A 19,853-nucleotide genomic window follows, 5' to 3' on the forward strand; every position below is an offset into this window, starting at 1 on the left:
ATTTTACTGGCAGCATCTTCATTTTGCAAAGGCAACAAACGATGCCGCCATCGTCGTCGTCGTCGTATAACAATGCAAACGTTGCCCTTTTTGGGCATCAACTGCTGCTGCTGCTGCTGCTGCTGTTAACCAGATTACGAATTGAGCTTTAACGTTCGGATCGATGATGACGGTTGGTGGTGGTGGTGTGCGTTTTAATCAGCACATTTATGGACTAATACATAATACATTATGCATTCGATCTGGTCATTGTAGTGGTCATCACCATACTCCTAAGTACAAAAGAGACTCTCCTCTCCTCTTCTCTTCTCTCCACTCATCTCATATTATGCGCAGACTTCTTGACATTTAGCTTCGAGTACGGCCCCAAAACACTCGACACCAAGCCAAGTGGCTGCTGCTGCTGCTGCTGCTATACGAGCAATGTGTGGGCTGCTTTCAGGCGGTTCAAAAAAGCGAAATTGCCACAGCAATTGAGCCAAAAGCGTTTGGCATTTGCAATTTCTGGCACGCAACTGCGAAATCATTTTGAGACGGAATATGTTAATTAGCCATAAACTGCAGTGCGCTGGCCCCAAAAACTGCAACCACAACCGCAACCACAATCAAAGCCAAGCTTAGCATAGTTATCTTTGTTGGTAGAGGAGACCGCCAAAAAAACAGAAAACAACCGAAAAACTAGAATTCTTGGAAAACAACTTAAATTGGCCCGCAACGGAAATCGCTCATTTTATAGAAATACGCGCAATTATTAAAACATTTTCACTTGTTCTTGCTATTGCTGGTATTGCTATTTTTTTGGGCATTTTTCTCATGATACAAATTGCCGCAGTGAGGTCACAAATGTCGTAATTTGCATTCGCATACGGTGCCGAAGGTTCTTTTTTCCTATTACGTACCGCTGCTTGGCATTACAAGTTCAGCTTGGCAATTAAATCGTAATACCAAAAGCCATCAATTTGATGGGCGTTGGACCAAGGCATCTCTGACAGAGAGTCAGAGTCTGCCAACGTTCAGTTTTATTCATTCATTCATTCATCGGCCATTTGGGAGCACATCAGGTGTAATTTAGTAATTTATTATTACAATACGACAAGAGCAAAAACAAAAACAGAAAAAACACTCCATTCGCATCTCCTGTTGCTGATTTTTTTTTTTTTTTTCGTTGCCAGTGGGTCAAGGGCATTCACGGCAAACCGATTTGCGCAAAAGTTCAAAGGCATCATTTACGCGTTTTTTTTTTTCTTTCTATAAATATTTAGCCTCTTGTAGATTTGTATATTTGTTTTGAATACTTTGTTTATTTACTTTGCTCAATGCAGGCAGCAATTATAAACAAACAAGGCTTAATTATTTGCATATGCTGCTGGGTACTTACCGCATGCCATCGAAGCCATCATCAGAGCCATTGATGGTCAGCACCGGAGCACGTGCGTACGCTTTGGCCACACGGCGATTGCGTTCGAACACAATTACTTTGGCCCAGATCTCGTCGTCGATTTGCGTCCATTTGTCCAGCACTTCCTGTATGTGTTCCTGCAAAAAAGGCAGAGACAGACAGAGAGAGAGAGAGAAAGAGTGAGAAAATGGCGTGAAAATGGCAACAACTTTGCTTTGGCAATACACAAAAGACTTAAGCGAGCAACTTGCTGCTGCCGCTGCCAAACAAAAGAAACCAAAAAAAAAAACTTCCAACTCCAACTTCAACTGCAAATGCAACTAATGCCAGCAATTTTCACTTTCCATCAAAGTCTCTATATATGTCTGTGATTGTATCTAATGGTTACTAGCTACATGTACGTCTGTGTGTGTGTCTCTTCTCTATGTGTGTGTGTGTGTGTGTGTGTGTGTACTTTTTGCCAGCCAAAGTGAACGGCCTTGTTGGGCGCTTGCGTTAGTGCTTTTATTTTTCTTGTTGTTTTTCACTCACTTTACTTTTACTATTTATATATTTTTTTTTTCTCTTCTTTTGTGTTTTGTGTTGCTGCTGGCTGCCATTACAAGTTGTTGTTGTTGCTGCTGCTGCCGCTGCTGCTGATGTAGTTGTCGTTGTTGTTTTTGTTGTTGTTAAATAAAAGTTAAAATCAAATCGGAGCAAATGCTGGCACGAAGCGCGATAGCGAATCGTGTTGCAGTAAGACATATAAAATTATAGACAACGGCGTTTACTGCTTTTATTGTTGCTATTTTATATCTCTACTTATTTATGTGCGCCTGCCTGTGTCTGTGTGTGTGTGTGCACAGATATTTAAAGTGCTGCAAGGCTTTCGATTGCACTAAGAAATGAAAATGCAACTTGCGCTTGCGTCATGCTTAAGTGCACAGCGCATATTTTTATATTTTGATATAGTTTTCTATCAAATGGGTAACTCGACAAGTATTCAACATTTTAAGAGTAAATAAAAAAAGTTAAATATAAAATTATATAAAAATAATTTATAATTTATATATAAAATGGATAGCTCAAAATGTACTAAAATAAACAGTCAGTAAATAAGCTACTTTCGAGTGTGCTCATCAGTGAGATACCCGCTAAGTAAATGTTTCTTTCCACACAAAAGTATTTCTTAAACAGCTTCTACAATTTTTATCTCTTATAATAATTACTTATCAATTGTGATTTTATTCAAGGACAAACCGCACATGTAACTGGTTCATATAAAAATCTGCATATTTGGCAGGTAACCTCTAACTGATGGCACGAATGTGTGTATAGAACGGGTTCTTGACTTTTATTTGAATTTGTTTTGTGTATTCGTATCGTACTTGTTGTACTGCTCTCTCGTATTATCAAGGCTTTATATGCCACACAGCTGGCAATTTAATGGCGCCATATTATCATATGTTCGTTCAGTTCAGAGAGAACGTTAAGGCACACAACACAAAAAAAAAAAAGAGTTCAATTAACTTGAACAAAGAACAGGGTCGTAAGCAAAGCCATTAGCCCAGTAACCAACATGCCCACAGTTGTTATTTATTTGAGTTCGTAGTTGTTTGTAGTATTATTTTTTTGGGCAAAGTTCAGCGTACAAATTGAAGCGCTGCCTTTATAATAATGAAAAAATATGGAAAACCAGGTAAGCAAATATATATCTAACGTCTCTCTTTTGGTTTAGTTCTACATACAGTGGGCCACAGACAGCAAATCGAGTGGTAAACTTGTCTGGCTGCGAGTGAGGCTGAGGCAGAGGCTGAGACTGAAGCTGCTGCCACTTCATGAACAGGCCCGAACATTAAAAATGCAAATAAATCATGTAGTAAAACTTGTTAACCTTTTCGTATGCTTTTTGGCTTTATTTTTTATAAATACATACATATGTATAAGGTTCGTTTGTCTGAGTTTTTGTGTGTGTGTGTGCGGTGCGCACTTTAGCTTTAATTTTAGCTGCTGGTTGTGCGAGTATTCAGCACTTTTGATTTCACTTCAAAGTCTTTCAGAATTCTTGGCTTGGCTCTAGCCGTCTGTCTGGTCTGGGCAGATTCACTTTTGTTGTACAGGTTTTCATTTTTATTTATATTTTTTTCAGCTTTTTTTGGCTGTCATGAAAGAAGAATCTTGTAGGCTCAAGTGTTGTCGTATGGCCAAACAAGTTACAAGTTAACTGATGTTGTAGTTTATACTATTTCTAGGCCGTCATCTTCTGCTTCAGCCCAAAAACAAAACAAAACAACACAAAACGTTATATGACTCGACCTCAAAATGTCGAAGTTCATCATGGCAAGCTAATGCGGTTAGTTAGTTACTTAGTTTCTTCACTGACTGCAGTTCTCTGTATGTGTTGCTGTGTTGCTGCTTTTAATTAGCTTAGTTTAGTCTGGGGCTTGGGCACGCTGCGAACCAATGGCGCGTGTGCTTGCTACGTATACGTAATATTTTATTTGTGCATGAAAATTAGCACAGCTTTGAAAATACATTTCATAAGCGTTGTTGGGTTGTGTGTTAACCAAAATGCCAATCGATTCTTGAAAAGCAACTGAACTGGTTTTTTAAGCACACATTTATTATGCAAATTATTACCGAATATCTACAGCATGAAATTAAGCAAAAAATACTGTATACTGTATACCAAATTTTTTTTGAGACTCTGACGTAAATCGATTATCGAGCGAAATAGTAAGAATGCTGCCAAAGGTGTCCGAACTACCATATATAGAGACCGTAAGCAAAACAAAAAAATAAATAATGAAACCTGACAACAGAGTCATAAAACAAACAATGATGATAATGATTATATACACAGTCATAATCGAAGTCGAAAGTATTTAATGTTTTTTAATTTTTGCTTTTTGTTGACTTGCTAACTTTTCAAGTTTGCAATTCTTCTAAATTTCTATAAATAATTTTAAATACCCTTTCAAAATGCAATTTGCAAAGTTGAACAAAACCACAAAATGGCATAGCAACAGTATCTGTCATTTTTGGGTTTTTTCCCCCCATAATTTGAGACTGTGTCAGACGTGTATGAAATAATATTATTGTGTTCTGTCACGCCCCGTATGTTGCAAGCTTCAAGTTATTTCTGTTTTTCTGCGAAGCGCACAAATGTCATTAAAGGTGTAATTAAAGAAGCTGTCTGCCACAGCGCCATTAATGGGTTCAATAAGTTCTATAATTGACACCGAACAAAAGCAACATCAACAGAAAAAGCAAAAGCAACAATAATAACAGCAGTCAAAAAAGAAGCGACACAAGTAGCAGAAAACACGTGCACAAGTGCAAACACCACGGAAGTTTGGCTCAGGTCGATGTTTCAGGCACTCTTGAGAATCTTTTTTTGGTTTTTGTTCGATCTGCTCGTTGTTGTTACTTTTGTTGTTGTTTATTAAGTTTGCACTTTTTGTGTAAAATGCTGTTGAACTTTTGTAGTCACGATTTTGGCACAGCAGCGAGGCGAACGAAGCCGTCGCTGAGGATGGCAACAGATGCACCTAGCGCTCTGAGTTGACATTTAATAAAATGAATTTGCCGGTGATCAAGCGCGCCAGTACAAGCACAAGCACAAGCGGCAGTCTTTGTTGTAATAGATATAATCATTATTTCAAATTATTATGGACTTGATAAATTTGTTTTGTGACAGGTTGCAGCAGCAGCAGCAGAAAAGAAATTGCAATGTTCAATCTGCTCGCTGATGGCAAAAAAAGTTCATTGATATGTTTATTTTCAATTGATTGACCGCCGCGGGCTCAAAACTTGAAATGTCTGAAATGTTTGACCCCATTTCCCCGAAAGAAATATCTTCCCCCAATCGATGATGGCAAAATAAATATTGTTTTTGCCAAGTCAAGTTTTTTGGCATTTTTCTGTTTTTGAAATCCGCACACACAAATTTATGCTAATTTCATGCATAGTTTTGTCTCGCCAGGTTAGGAGCTGACATACCATATAATAATAGCTGGCGGTATCTTCCGTCAGCGCCACCAAATGCAAATCAATCAATAAGTTTTCACTCGAGCAGGAAATTCAATCCAGGCAGCGGTTTTATAAGAAAATCTGTCAGTCTTGTTTGTTAGTAAGAAAGACTCTTTTATAAGGTTTTCAAAATGTGGCGGCGAATTTTTCAACTTTGCGTTTAATAGTTAAATTACGCGCCAAGTGACATGTGTGTAAGCGCATGTGTGTGTGTGTATGTGTGTGTGAGTGCGGTTTTTCCTGCTTGCGCCAACGCGTTTTCATGGCGAACAATCCTGTTGTACAACTCTGGGGAACGTGTGCCAGCGAAAAAACGAAACCGAAACCAGGTGAACGAGTGGCCAAACATGCGCATGGAAGTGGAAGTGGAAAAACAGCATAAACAACAACAGTAACAACAACAGCAAGCAGGCGAGGCGATGCGAGGCGAAGCGAAGCGAAAACTTGTCAGCTTTGCCGAAAAGTACGTAAAAACTTTCATTTTCATGCTACTTTCGTATGTTTGGAAAAGTGGTTAGAAGAAGCAGCTGCAGCTGCAGTCGTGTGCAGTCTCTGCCTCTGCCTCTGCCTCACTCTCAGCTGAACGTTCTGCCCGAAACGAGTTCGTTGCCTGAGTCTTTTGTTCCTATGTTGTCGTTGCATGTGTTCAATTGCAAGTGAAGTCTTTTGTGTTTTGTGCTCGCCTTGTTGTTGGCATTGTTCCCAGCTAATAAATTTGTAAACAATATTGAAAATAGTACAGACCCAATAACAGCAACGACAACAACAACAAAGATTGCTCAATAAATGCCTGGCAGCCAAAAGAAAAAAACACAAAAAAACGTTAGTCAGAGCAATTCAAAGGGTCCCCAAAAGCTGAGCAACGACAATAGGAAAATACTGCCATAATTTGTTTCTATGCTCAGTTTTTGTCTGTTGTTGTTTGTGGTTTATAGTACTTCATGGGAAAAATTAGACGCCTTTGTAATGCTAAATGGAATTATATAGACGCTCACGCCAATTGCACAACGGTTGCGGCGCTTGAAAACCCAAAACGCAAAACGCGTGGGCGGCCACATTTTCCAAGCCAAAAAAGGTTTGTCGTTCACTCGCATGCGAAGAAAAGTGTCGCCAAACTTTTCACTTTTTTGCGACACACTCTTTTTTTTTTGGGTGAGGCTGCTGTTTGCTAACCGTATTCACAATTTATGCAAATCTATTTGATCAGACTGTGGGGCGGCTCAGTTTTCGGTTTTGATTGGTTTTAGCTGTTCACTGGCTGCAGTTAACCTAGTTAAATAATGCTCATAATATTTATTTATGACAACAATGGTAGTTTGTTTGAGTGTATGCGAGAGTGTGTGGGCCGCAACGGCATTTGCCAAAAAAATATAAAGCTGAATAGCTACTGACAACTGCTACGTTTACACGGTGCTTGAGTTTGTGAATAATTTATGAGTTCATTATTATGAGGCTAAATTAAAAAAAAGGAAAATTTCAAAATAAAATAAAAATGCTGTTTGCTATAGCATAGCATCGTTAAAAGCAGAATTAAAATAACTGTTTTAAATAGTTATTATATAAATCGTTCAATAGATTTATGGAGTTAATAAATACTGAAAAATAATGTTCAAACTGACAGCATAGGAGAAATTGAATTCAATGCAAAAGCATTACAAAAATGTATGGATATAATTTGAATAATTAATTTCTGTGGAATGGCAGATATACAATATGTAATATACCGGTTTTACAGTTAAGATAAAATTCGTTAAATAGATTAAATCGAAAAATATTAATCAAACTAAAAGCATAACCAGAATCGAATTCAGCTCAAATGCATTACAAAAATTGGTTAATATTTCGATAAAAATTCTGTTATAAGAATTTTGCAGTTAATATAGAAATCTTTCAAAAATTTATAGAATTAACAAATAATAAAAAATATTAAGCAAACTGTAGGCATACCCGAATTCGTTAAATAGATTTATGGAGATAATAAATACTGGAAAATTAGGTTCAAAGCGAAATTGAAGTCAATTCAATAGCTTTACAGAAATCGATTGATTTATTGCAGTAAATTTGGACTTCAATAACTACTTTTGTCGTATGATGAACGATATCATGATTTGGAATGCATGAACGTGAATAAAATGTGATGCGAGCTATGAAAACAATATTAACGTTGCTTTTGTTGTCTGCGAGTATTTTGTTGCCTAAATGCTAAAATCAATGAAATGCCCACACACACAAACAAACAGAGATTCGTAAACATAGACAGAGACACGTCACGTTCACTCATATAAAGTTAAGCTCGTGCTGGGCTTGTACATTAGGGTTACGTTTGTATTTTATGAATGTTGTTGTTGCTCAGCGTCTTCATTTTTTTGTTGTTGTTTTTTTGTTTTTCGTCGCTAGGTGTTTTTGTTGCAGCAACTGCCAAATGGCCATAGGCAAATTAAAAATGCACAACGCAATCCGATGGCCTAACGGTAATTAATGCAATTGGTCAATACAACAACAACTACTCTCTGTACTAGCCAAAACAACAACAACAACAACAAAATACATATTGTGGCTGCGGTTTAGTGCGTTTTATGCTGACGCTGACCTCAATGTGGCCGCTGCACGTGTCGAGAATAAACCATTGAGGAAAATGGCCACAAATCATAGCAAAACCAACTGTGGCAAAGCGGAAGTCAAAAGTCTTTTGCGCTGTCAGCTTGTTCGAATCGTGGTCGTCGTGCTATGGCCTCCATCTGACTTGACTTTTTGTTTGTTTCTTTGTATCATTCCGGTAGCTTCTAATTGCACGTTGACACACACCATTGAGAATGCCTTAGACTATGAGTTTGTATGCTAATGAGTTGCATTTAATCTTATGGCCAGATAATAATCATCTTCTTTAATTTGTGACTTACCTTATAAAGTTTGTCTTTCTGATACCAAACATCTTCCTCCTCCTCCTGCTGAGTGAATGTCTGATCCAGGTTTAGATCATCGCGTGAACGTGATAATATTTTTCTTCGCGATACCATTTTGTTGTGAGTCGCCGGTCCAAGTGTGGATGTGTGTGCTCCGGGTAATGGGTATGGGAGAGTCTGCGAAAAAAAAGATACGAGTAAGTCATAAACTGTTTGGGAATACAATCATTCGTATATTGTATGTATTTAGCTTTTATGTGCGCCGCCTGTTTTGGAAGATACAGAACTTTTTTGGCAAGTATTTAACCATCTAACTGTACATTCTACATATGTACGTCAAAAATTCTTTATGTTTGATGACTGAAGAGTGAAGACCTTTATGCTGACAGGTCTCAAACTGTGCAAGCGTCAAATTGCAAACCAAACAGAACCCAAAAAAAAAAAGAAAACGCGAAGGTTCAACGCACCCAAGCACAATAACAACAAGTATTGTTTATGACCTGACTTCCTTTTTACAAGTCATCCACAGGCGGCCTCAGCTGTGTAAACTTTGCGGTTACCCAATAAAAAAAGCCTAAAACTCAACGGTTGATGCGCCTACAGCTGGTAAAATGCATTCCGCCCAAGAGCTACACTTGTTGCAGACTGCAAAATAATTTATCGAAATATATTTCCGACTCCAACTTGTTATTTAATACATTATAATTCTATTAGTCTTTTGCATAAGCAAATGAAACTACATAGATATATTAATTTTATTCAAATATGCAAAAGAGCATCCACTTAAAATGTTATTTATCTTTATTATTTAATTTAATTCTAACATGTTAGCTGCGAATATTAAAGCCACAAATTGTGCTTAACTATATGCGGAGGTTAACATGATAATTGGCATAAATCTATTTCATTATAACTTCTTGTTATATATGATTATTTTTTTATGGCATTTTCGCATGCTGTTGGATCAGTGTGCACTATGTGAGTGTGGCATATTTATGACCAGCCACAGAATTTATGTAAAACATGCAATTTTTATTGAATTACTTGTCGTTTTGTCTGGATACGCACTGAAGATACAGATATCACGATACTGAGATACTGAAACCGAAAGAGCACATCGCAGACATATGGAAACTGAAAACTTGAAAAGCACCTGTAGGCCTAAGGAGCTGACAAAGGGAAAATAACAAAGCAAAGCAAGAAGATAAAACAAAGCAAACGCCAGCCAAGTCGTTTGTTTTTTCATGGCTCAGTTTGTCAAGTTGATGAAAAAAACGTTCATTGCATAATAAACACCTCTTGGGGCTGGTCTCTCGCTGAATCTCTGACGCGTGTAGCGGCAATCTCTATTGCTCTCTCTCTCTCTCTTTGGCTACTCTCTCTATTACACTCTCTTTGTTTCTTTTCTTTCTCTCCCTCTGAGTATATGCAAATGTATGAGGTTCGCTAACCTGTTGTCATATTTACACGCTTTGTTGTGTTGTTATTATCATTATTATTATTATTAGAGTCTATAATTGTCTGTCAGCTTTCTTTTGCCGAAATGGCTGAGTGACTGAGTGCCTGATTGACTGATTGACGGCCTCAAAACTTTGGGATGCTACCCATAAATCTTTGACACCCTTTGCGCAATTTGACATCCAACGCCATTTTAACATTTTCCATTTTCCGTTTGGAACGTACTCGTGTACCTACTCGATTCGTATTGTCAACAATCGACGCCATTTTGTGCGATAGATTGCAATCGCATAACAAATGTTGCCTGTTGGATTTATGCAACAAAAGCCGTTAAATTGTACGAATGTCTGACAATTTTTTCTTTGCACCATTCGTTGTCTCCATCTCCATCTGCATCTGCATCTGTATCTGAATCTCAGCTTGTATTCATGTCTGTGTCTCTGTGTAAGTGTTTGTGTGTCTCTTGTCGCCAGTTTTCTGCTTGTTTATTGAGCTGCATTAAGTGCTGCATTTTTTGCACCTTTCGATTTTGGCTGATTTTGCCATTGTGTTGCACGGTTTGTTGTATTTTATGCTGTACTCCCAGATGATGTCCGTCCCAGCTCTATTGTTATTTATGCATCCGACACATGAGCTACCTACTTACGACTTGTTCGTACTCGTACTTCAACTACTATATAGAACACCATGTCTACTCCCGTTCGCCTGTTCTGACATGACACGTACACAGCGAACAAGCTCTCCAGGCAGACGTGTTCTAGTTTGACTCGACGAGCAATTACGTGTACAGCTTGCCAATGATATGAGCAATTGGTTATAGCATAGATGCATATATTACCATACCCTAAAATGTGGCTAGCATAGTTCTCTCAACACATTGGGAATGCGACAAAAACGACGTGAAGTTCTAAGTTCAAAGTTAGACAGCTTCCAATGAGAGTTTTTCGATATTTACCAATAACATTGCTAAGAGAATTTTTTGACAGCTTCCAATAATTTTCGATAACATTTTTAAAGCAAAGTAAATGTTTGAAAAAGTGAGAGCACATCGTTCTTAATCGATATTAGTTGTAAGGTAAATGTTTAACATAGAGTTTAATGACTCTTATCGACAGGATATATTTATGTTTTAACTTCGCTGAAATAATTCTTGCAATATTATGTGTATTAAACGGTGTAGAGTATATAAGAAACGACTTGTCATAAAGTTTACCTTGATTTTTATCTATACCCAAGTCTTGCCATTTAAGAACATTTGATTATCGCAGCCTGTGGCTGTCGCAATTAAATTACCTGGCAATTTTGGTGCATTTTAATGCACATTGTTTATGGAACACGCGAAATTAAAAATGCTTATATTGCAACTTGTTCTTGGAAGATTTCTTTGACAACGAAATGCTGACATATCAAAAAACTTTATATGACACACTGAATGGGGACGAGCTCAGATGTCTGCAGCCGATAACTGCACCTCTGCTGCGATGCTGATGCTGAAGTGGTGTCAAGTGGTGCTCCACACACACAGATCCTGCAGACTCATAGCGGATGGAAGGTATGGAATCTGTCAAAAGTACAGCTAAAGGGAAACTGCAACGGCCGCAACAGCATCAACAGCAGCAACAACTATGCACACTGTCTTTGCTAATGGGTTCTCTCAGCGCAGGTTCTTTGTCGTTGGCTTTGTTGTTGTTGAAACAGCCGTTGGACTGCTGGAGAGTGTTGAGATGTTGATGGCCACTTGATGGCATCGTGAAATGAAGTCATCAACGGTGGCATCGTTTCTGCTGTGTGTGTGTTGATTTTGCTGATTTGTCTGCATAGCTTCAAGCACTTTTACTGTTATATTTCACTGTTGACTGCAGGAATTAAAATTGTGAACATTAAGCCATGCATTTGCCAATGTCATCGCTAAACTCGCATTCACTTTCAAATTGTTTTCTCGCTTTTTTTTCTTTTTGTTTTGCACGCACAAAAATCACAAAGACTTTCACAAAAAATCGCAGTAAATAACCTTTGTCTTTGAGATCTGTTGGCAAATTTAGTGTTATTAAAATAATGCCAATTAATCAGACTTTGACATAAGATACTGGAATTTATAAGTGCCAGTTAGTGCTTTATGGCCAAATAGCCAACTACAACTCAATTTGAATGCTAACTGCTGCGGCGATGAACTTTCACAATTAAATGCGAGTTTTGAAATTATTTTAAAGCGTAATGCTTCCACATACTCGTACATTAATAAAGACATTAAGCGACTTAAGTGAATAGATTATTCAATTATTAATATACATTTTTTCCGCAATATATTCGACGAGTTCATTAACATCAAAGCAGCTACATCTGCCGCTATCATTGACAGTTTTTTGAAGCTGCAAGCAATAAAAATGCTTTCGCCGTTGATGAAATATCTTTTGCATCATGAAATTGATGAGCACCGAAGAAATAGAAAGTAAACTATTTCGTGTTGCGTTCGCAATTCGATTTTGGACAACTGTGAAAAATCTTCAACAACAAGCAAAACGAATGGAAAATTGATGTGCATGCGCGATACGAGTTTGTTGTCTGCGTACAAGTCTTTCGATTGGCGGGCGGCTCTCTGACTTTCGAATAGAACTTTCTTTGGGTTGCCAGTCTAGCAAAGGAATATATGCATTAATTATAAATTATAAGCGTACTTGCTGCATATTAACTAGCAACGATAACTTGCCGCGTTTTATGAATGAAAGTCAACGACAACGACAGCGTCAACGACGTCATTAACAATGAGCACGAGTATTTTCAGTTGTTTTACGTGGGGGACGGAAAATCAATAAAGAATTTTGATGATGACAAACCGTCAGATATGTATGTATGTAGAATCGTAGTCATAGCCCAGACAGCGCTTGCATATTAATTATCAGCCATGTAAATTTACTTAAATGGGTGTGAAGTGGGCTGCCTGCATGAAAATTCTAATGCTGCATTGACAAACAACGTTGTCGTTGCCGTGGCCGTTGTTGTTGTTGCTTATGATGACTTTGACTGCTTGCAACGTGTCGGTCATTGGCTGCGACTGCAACAGCGACGTCGCTCACATTATGATGGCCACTTTTTCACTTAACATTTGCCGGCTGCTGTTGTCGAGAGTTGAGAGTCGACAGCCGACTGCCAACTGCAAATAGTTTTCAGTTCGTTTACCTAACGTTGTCATTGTTTAAGCAGAGTTCAAATGCACTGCGAATGCGTCACGAGATTTACTATTTTAGCTGTAAACAGACAGCACGTGTGTTTCCCCCTGTCTTTCTCTCTCTCTCTCTTTCTTCCTCTCTGTGTGAGTGTTTGGCAATGTTTGGCTAGTTGGAAGCGTCGCAGCAGCTGTTGTAGCTCATTTGTTTACACTCGTCAAGATGTGGGCACCTTCATGTGAAGACTAGTTAACAACACGACGATGTGTGGGCGTTGTTTGTTGCATTGAAATCCATCACATTTGGCAGTTGACAACCACGCAATATTGCAACAGGTTTAAGGTTCGAAAGCCTAAACAAAAATTTCGCAAAATCATTTGCCAAAAGTAGCCGAGCCCAATGATGTTAAGGTCAGATCAGGTTAGAAAGTAATTCCATTATTTTTCGTGTTTTTTTCGCCTTAGGGCTCATTATGTAACCAGAACCGACATGAAAGTCGCGCTAATGAAGCGCTTCTTTAACGTGCCACACAACATTTGATACTTTCGTCGACTTCAACTTCTTCTTTTGCGCTTGTGACAAGCTTGAAGAAGAATTTGTGTTTTGCTCTGGCAAGAATTTGATTGATTGGCTATGGCCAGAAATAAACAAACCTCTTTCAGTGTTTTTTTTTTTTTGGTGTTGGCTATGCCGCAAAAGAAAATATCCCAAAACGAAATTGTTTTTACAGTCTGCTCGAAATTCACGCTGAGGTCAAGCCGAGCGAGAGAAGAAGTTCAAGCCATTGAGATGAGCGTGGCCATTGATTTGTTGCCAAATTAAATTAAGCAGTCATTGACTTTTAAGCCATGGCGCAAAAGGGGAGCGAAGAGGGAGATCTATGTGGGTACACATACGCATAATGGAAAAGATATTCATAATACATATTTATCGGTTTAATGCGTATTGTTTAGAGGTACTCGACTTTTGGCTCTGACTCTGACTCTCGACTCCAACCCTGTTGTAGCTGTGGCTATGGCTAATCAAATGCTTTAATTTGCATAACAACGCCGTGAAAGTGCTCCGCATTGGCATGGTTCAGTTACTTGGCCGCATCTATTGTTGGGGTTAAGGTTTTCATTATGCAAATCGTATACAGACGGAGATATTTATATATATATCTAAGTATATGTTTTGCAAATAGATATATCGCGTGTGCAAATAGGAAGCTAATAGTGCAAAATTCAAAAGGCGGCGGCCAAAACAATGTCTTGCGGAACTTGAAACTTGCCGCTTGCTGCTTGTCTTTATTTTTGTTAAAAGAGTTTTGTGTGTTTGTTTTTTTTTTTGGCGATTTAACACCTGAGCGCGCCAAGCGTAGAAAGCATCATTATCGCCATCAGTAAGCGACACCAACAACCGAATCGAACAAACACATTAAGAGCGTATATATATAATACTATACACACATATATCATTAAACAACAAACATAAATATGCATAAGTATATGCATATTGCATTTCGCAAGATCACTCATATTTCCCATCTTCACAGACCCAACAGACAACACACAACACGCACATCTCTGACTATGTTTGGCGCTCATCGTTCCATCATTCACGCAATTATTGAACGAGTTTCTGTTAAATCATAAGGTTTAACAATACACTCGCGCATATGTATTTTAAAGTCATGTAACTGTCAGCGTTTTGACTTTGCGCAACACAACACAAAAAAGCGACAAACACAAATAAACTAAAGACAAGAAATCCGAGAGCTAACCAAAAAGTTAACATTTCAATTTTTAAATTTGACTTCGCTGTAGATTTGATTGATATTGGTTTTCAGTTTTCTGTTTTCAATGTTTTTCTTCTCAAAAATGTAAATTTACAAATTACTTGACACGCTTCCAAATGCAAATGTGGACACCACAAATCGAATGACTTAAGTGACGAACTCGCAGCATAACAGCAAATGACATTCGTACACACTTAATTTCTACCTAATTCTCTGCTACACTAATCGACTAATCCAAGTTAATATTTTTTTGAGCAGTTGAGCCATTCATTAGTTAAGTATTTCGGTTGCATCATCAACTAATGCTTTTTAGGCCGATTGCCGAACGCTCTTACAATTAATCAATATGATAGATGAAAAGTATTGCACCGGGAGAAGGGGCTCTAACTGGTTGGTTGGTTGCTGAGTTGCTTTTGATTGCAGCTGCATTTACATTCAACTGAAACTGAAGTTAGACTGTCGAAGACATCATGTTGCAGGTGATATCAAACTGGTTCAGGGCTGTCTAACGTTGGCAGCAGCAGCAAACAAGTTGACACTTTCATTATGCCTCGAATAGTGTTCCGCATTTTTGGCGCGTATTTTAGATTCGTTACGTTTTATCCATAGCACCAACAGCAACAACAATAACAAGAAACTTGCACTGTCCAAAAGAGACGAGTGCAACTTTTGGCTGGCCAAAAACCCAAACAACAACTATTAGTTTTGCGGAGTGAAAAGCAAAGCAAAAACCAAAGCGAACAACACAGAAATTACTTGCAAAAAAACAGCAACAACAACACGAGTTGGCGGCTGCTTTCGTTTTCAGTTTGAATCTCAGTTTACAGTTTACAGTTTCAAGTTAACAGTTTTCAGTTTCCATTTGGTCTGCACGCTTCAACTGGCTAGAGAGCCTGTCTGCTCTGTGGCATCCATGTCGGTGTCTCGTAGAGATGTGGCGTGCAGCCAACCCATTGCAATGTAAACCATAGCAATTTAAGCAAACCTACAATACACACTCACTCGCACACACACATGAGAGCGTCGAAGTACACTAAATTTTCCACGAGCGAGTGATTTTGAAAATCAAACGAATTTTCTTTCTTTCTTTCTTTTTTTGTTGGCATCTTTCTCTCTCTTTCTCCGTCTGTCTGAGCATCATTAGTTTTGGCTAAATAAATGAAGTAAAACTGAATGAAAGCAGTGGCTATTTAAGACTTTGAATTGAAGTTTAGGTTGGCGATTTCTGGTGCTTATCACACGCCTGCAATCAAGAGACCAGCTAGCTGCTAGCTAGCCAGCAGCTGCTTTTCACTTTTCAAATGCGACGACGGCCCTCGAAAGCCACGAAAGTTGCTTTTATTTATTACACATTGCTGAAGCTGCTGCTGAATGCTGCTGTTGATGTTGATGAAGAGCGGAAATGTGAAGTAACACGACAGAGAGATCATAATATTGTCTGTGTTTTGTTTAACAAGCGTTTTGTCTACCAGATTGAATCGAGCAACAGCAGCAGCAGCTACAAATACCTTTTTTTTTGTGGCCTACGCGTGCACTTAAAATGCAATTTATATTCGAGAAAACAATGCCAAATGAATGAAATAATGTTTTAATAAAGACACCGACCAACGCCAGAGGCTGTTTAAGGTTGGGTCTATGACTGTTGTTGTGTTGTGCTGTGCGATAAGACATTAAAGGCCATCAGCTAATACCGACACTATCGGGCTAATCGTTAACAACAATAATAACAACAGCGAACACGAGCGTAATGTAAGCATCAACAATTTAATTAACTTTTAATATCTTGCGTGCTGACGTTCAAGTGGCTAAATGAATGCGCCTCATTTCCGAGATATCATTGAACTTTTAGCCACACAATACGCATTCTTTTTGACTGCTATGAGGAGAAATTAGCATGTTCCAGGCATATGATTAACCCATTTCCTAATTTCACTAATGAACAAACGCCATAAATTGTACTTTGGGAACCCACACACATACACACACACATACGTATATAGCCACATATATAACAAATCAATGGAATGGATAACAAATTGGCAGCTCATAAAAATGCGCAACGCATTTGTAAACAGCAACGAAAGAAATGCCAGAAGAAGAAAACAAAAGAGCGACACCGTTCTGTGTATACATTGGAAAGACATTTCAATTGACAAGAAATCTGAATATATTTTTGTTGTCGATACAAAATATTAATAGATAGCAGAGATCTTTAACTGTGGAGTGTGGAGTGAAGGGAATTTCTGTAGTCATGCCTCTTTGGCACAGTTCAAGTTGGGATTCAATGAAATATATATGTCGATTGTCTTTGCTTTGGCGTATTGCGCATACGCCGCGTTGTCGTCATTGTTTTGTTGTTGCCGCAGTTGTTGTTGTTGCTGTTGTTGTTGTTCTGTCATTGCGTTTGTAACTTTGCCACGACCTTTTTTTTGTGTCTGTGCGCACGAAAACTCATTTGTTCATGCATAAGTTGCAGTGTTGTTTTTGTAGTTTTTCTTTTGTTGCTTCTGAGAAAATGAAGTCAACTATTGCTGTTGCTGTTGCTGTACGCTTGTGACTGACATTTCCCATTAAATTGCCACGTTATTGTCTAAAGTCGTAGTGTGTGCATTTGAGGTTCTTGCAATAGCACAAGTCGAAGGAGGGAGGCGCTGAGCAAGACCAACTGAACTTTGCATATTTGGTTACTGCATTTTCAACACGTCTTGCTGAGTGTCTGTCTAGTTGTCTGTTCGTCTGGTTGTCTGCAGCTTCGTCTTCTTCTGCCTGAACACTTTAAGGTCTTTTACGCGATTGTTTACATTTATGGCTGCATAATTGGGTGCCTCAGCCCCTGCCCCTGCCCCTATCCCTGCTGCCCTGATGCTGCGGCTGCGTCTGTAACTGTTGCCAGTTGTTGCTGCATTTAAATTTTTGCACACTAATTGACTCCCACCAAGAACTGAGAGAGAAAACGAGAGAGACGAGAGGCAGCCAAGCCAAACTGCAACTCACGGCGACTTCCTTCCCCGACAATTGTCGCAACACCTACTGCATTACATTTTTTTTGTTTCGATTTGCTTTTTTTTGTTTTGTTTTGAGGCACGTCTTTTAGTTTATTAACTGCATTTGTTTCGGAGGCGTGATGACGACTCATCAGTCAGTTTTGTCAGCATTGCCAACAGTTGTTTTGCTTTTCGTTTTGGTTGTGTTTCAGGGCCATAATACAACTGTGCCTAACTAGAGCGATGCCTAAGTCACAATTTGACATTGTATCGTTAATTCTGCACTAATAGTTTTAATTAGTCCTAAAAACATTTCCAGTTTGGTATGTTAAACTTCATAAATATACATAAAATAGACGCAAATCGCTCGTTTTCAACATATATATTCAGTCTGATCTTTTTCGACAACAACAACGATCAACAACAACAAAAACAATGATGACAACCTTGAGCTGAGCTCGTCGTCTCCGGCTTGTATCGTATCGTCGCCGTCGTACACTTGCTGCCTTCATATTATTTTGTATTTAAATGAAAATGAAAACGAAACCAAAGCTTGACTTGGAAATAAATGTAGCAAAACAACAACAAAACAGGAAGTGCACAACAATACGCACACTCAGAGACTCAGAGACAGCGACTGCTGTGGGGCGTGTGAATATGAATGCATTTGGTATTTGGCTAAATGTTACGCATACGCCACGTTTTACAGGGCGAGGGCTGACTGTTGTTGTTGGTGGTGGTGGTGCTGCTGCTGCAGCTGTGTTGCATGCAGCTACACGTTATTGTTGCATGCGTGTCTGACATGCTACTCACCTTTTGCTCAATTACTTTTGTTGCAGTTGCCGCTGCTGCTGCTGCTGTTGTTGTTGTTGTTGTTGCTGCTGCTGCAATGTCGAAATTGTTGCAAAATTGCAGATATTTTCCCAATGATTACGTAGCAGACGCCAGTTGCTGCTACCGTAGCTGCTGTTGTTGTTGCTGCTGCTGCTGCTATGCTTTTTATGCACTTTTAATGCTGTAACAATGATTTTCTATAATTATTATTTATGTACTTTTTATATTATTTTTCTTATTGATTTTCAATTCAATTTCTTTTTTGCCAAGTCGCGTGCGCTTTTCACTTTACGACTTTGGTTTTCGGTTTTTTTTTTTGTTGTTGTCGTGACAATTTATGCGTGTTTGCTGTTTGTTGTTGCATTAATTTCACTTTGACTGTGTTTTTGTTATCTTATTTGCAAACGTGTTTCTAATAATTTTTCAAATATTTCGTTTCAAAATTTGGCCACAGAATTTGCTAGCAACCAATTAATTTTCGTTGTAGTTTTTAATGCAAAGTGTCTGTCGCACAAATTTTGTGAATTTCATTAATTAATTATAGCCGAAAAAAGAATGTGTGTTGATGTTTTGGTTTATTTTTTTTCGTGATCGTTAACAAACTTTTTACTTATTATTTGTTTTGGTTTTCGCTTGCTATTTCAATATTATTTTGGACGCACTTCAAATTGCATAACGACTGCGCGCACAAAAAAATGATGATGACGATGACGATGACGATGATAATAATAATAATGATGAGGAGGTTGTTTTTTCTTTCTTTCTTTGATATTTGTTTGTTTTGCTTTTAGCCACTGCTCGACAGCACCAGGGCACCATGGGCTCCACAGCTTACTCACAACTTTTGCTCTGCTTTGCTTCAACTGTGTGCTATGTGGTGTATGTGTGTGTGTGTTTTCACTGTGCCGCACCGACAGCAACAAAAGCAACTGGCAACAAACGCACTCGACGACTTTCGCGACTCGACTGACGACGGCCGTTGACGGCCAAGACGGTCTTGGGTCTCGCTTTGGATCTGGCTTCAGCTGGCTTGTTGTTGGCCTTACCGTAAGTTCGGTTACGTTGGCCGTTGCTCGATTCGTTGTTCGCTGTTCGTTGTTCGGGTTTTTTTTCGTGTGTTCGTGCACGAAAAAAACTTTTGCTCATGGCTTTAACTTGGTTTAATAGCATTTAGCGTGTCGAAGCTTGCAGAGTGCCAAGCTGAAAGCGAAGCTTTTGCACCGAGCCAAGCTTAACTAAGCAACTCTTTTACATTTGCCCAATAAACAGCTGAGCTTAAGGTATTCTCTTTGGTCACTCTCTTAACTCTTATGCCTGTGTGAC

At 38.6% G+C, this 19,853-nt stretch overlaps 1 protein-coding gene across 2 annotated transcripts in view; it reads right to left on the reverse strand.

Moving 5' to 3' along the window:
- The window catches only part of LOC133844118 (uncharacterized), a 29,760-nt gene extending 10,249 nt beyond the window's left edge, over positions 1-19,511 (reverse strand). Inside the window, exons 1-4 of one of the 2 annotated variants that reach the window (XM_062277967.1) lie at positions 19,370-19,511; positions 18,510-18,711; positions 8,311-8,490; positions 1,379-1,536 (exon numbers count right to left, since the gene is read on the reverse strand). In XM_062277967.1, coding sequence (XP_062133951.1) covers positions 1,379-1,536; positions 8,311-8,427 — 275 coding nt within the window. In that variant the 5' untranslated portion in view covers positions 8,428-8,490; positions 18,510-18,711; positions 19,370-19,511. Of the gene's footprint in view, positions 1-1,378; positions 1,537-8,310; positions 8,491-18,509 lie in introns of both variants that reach the window. The other variant, XM_062277966.1, reaches the window with a different exon arrangement.
- Positions 19,512-19,853: the final 342 nt, after the last annotated feature.

The sequence above is a fragment of the Drosophila sulfurigaster genome, chromosome 3 (assembly GCF_023558435.1).
Source record: "Drosophila sulfurigaster albostrigata strain 15112-1811.04 chromosome 3, ASM2355843v2, whole genome shotgun sequence".
Taxonomy (NCBI): Eukaryota; Metazoa; Arthropoda; class Insecta; order Diptera; family Drosophilidae; genus Drosophila; species Drosophila sulfurigaster.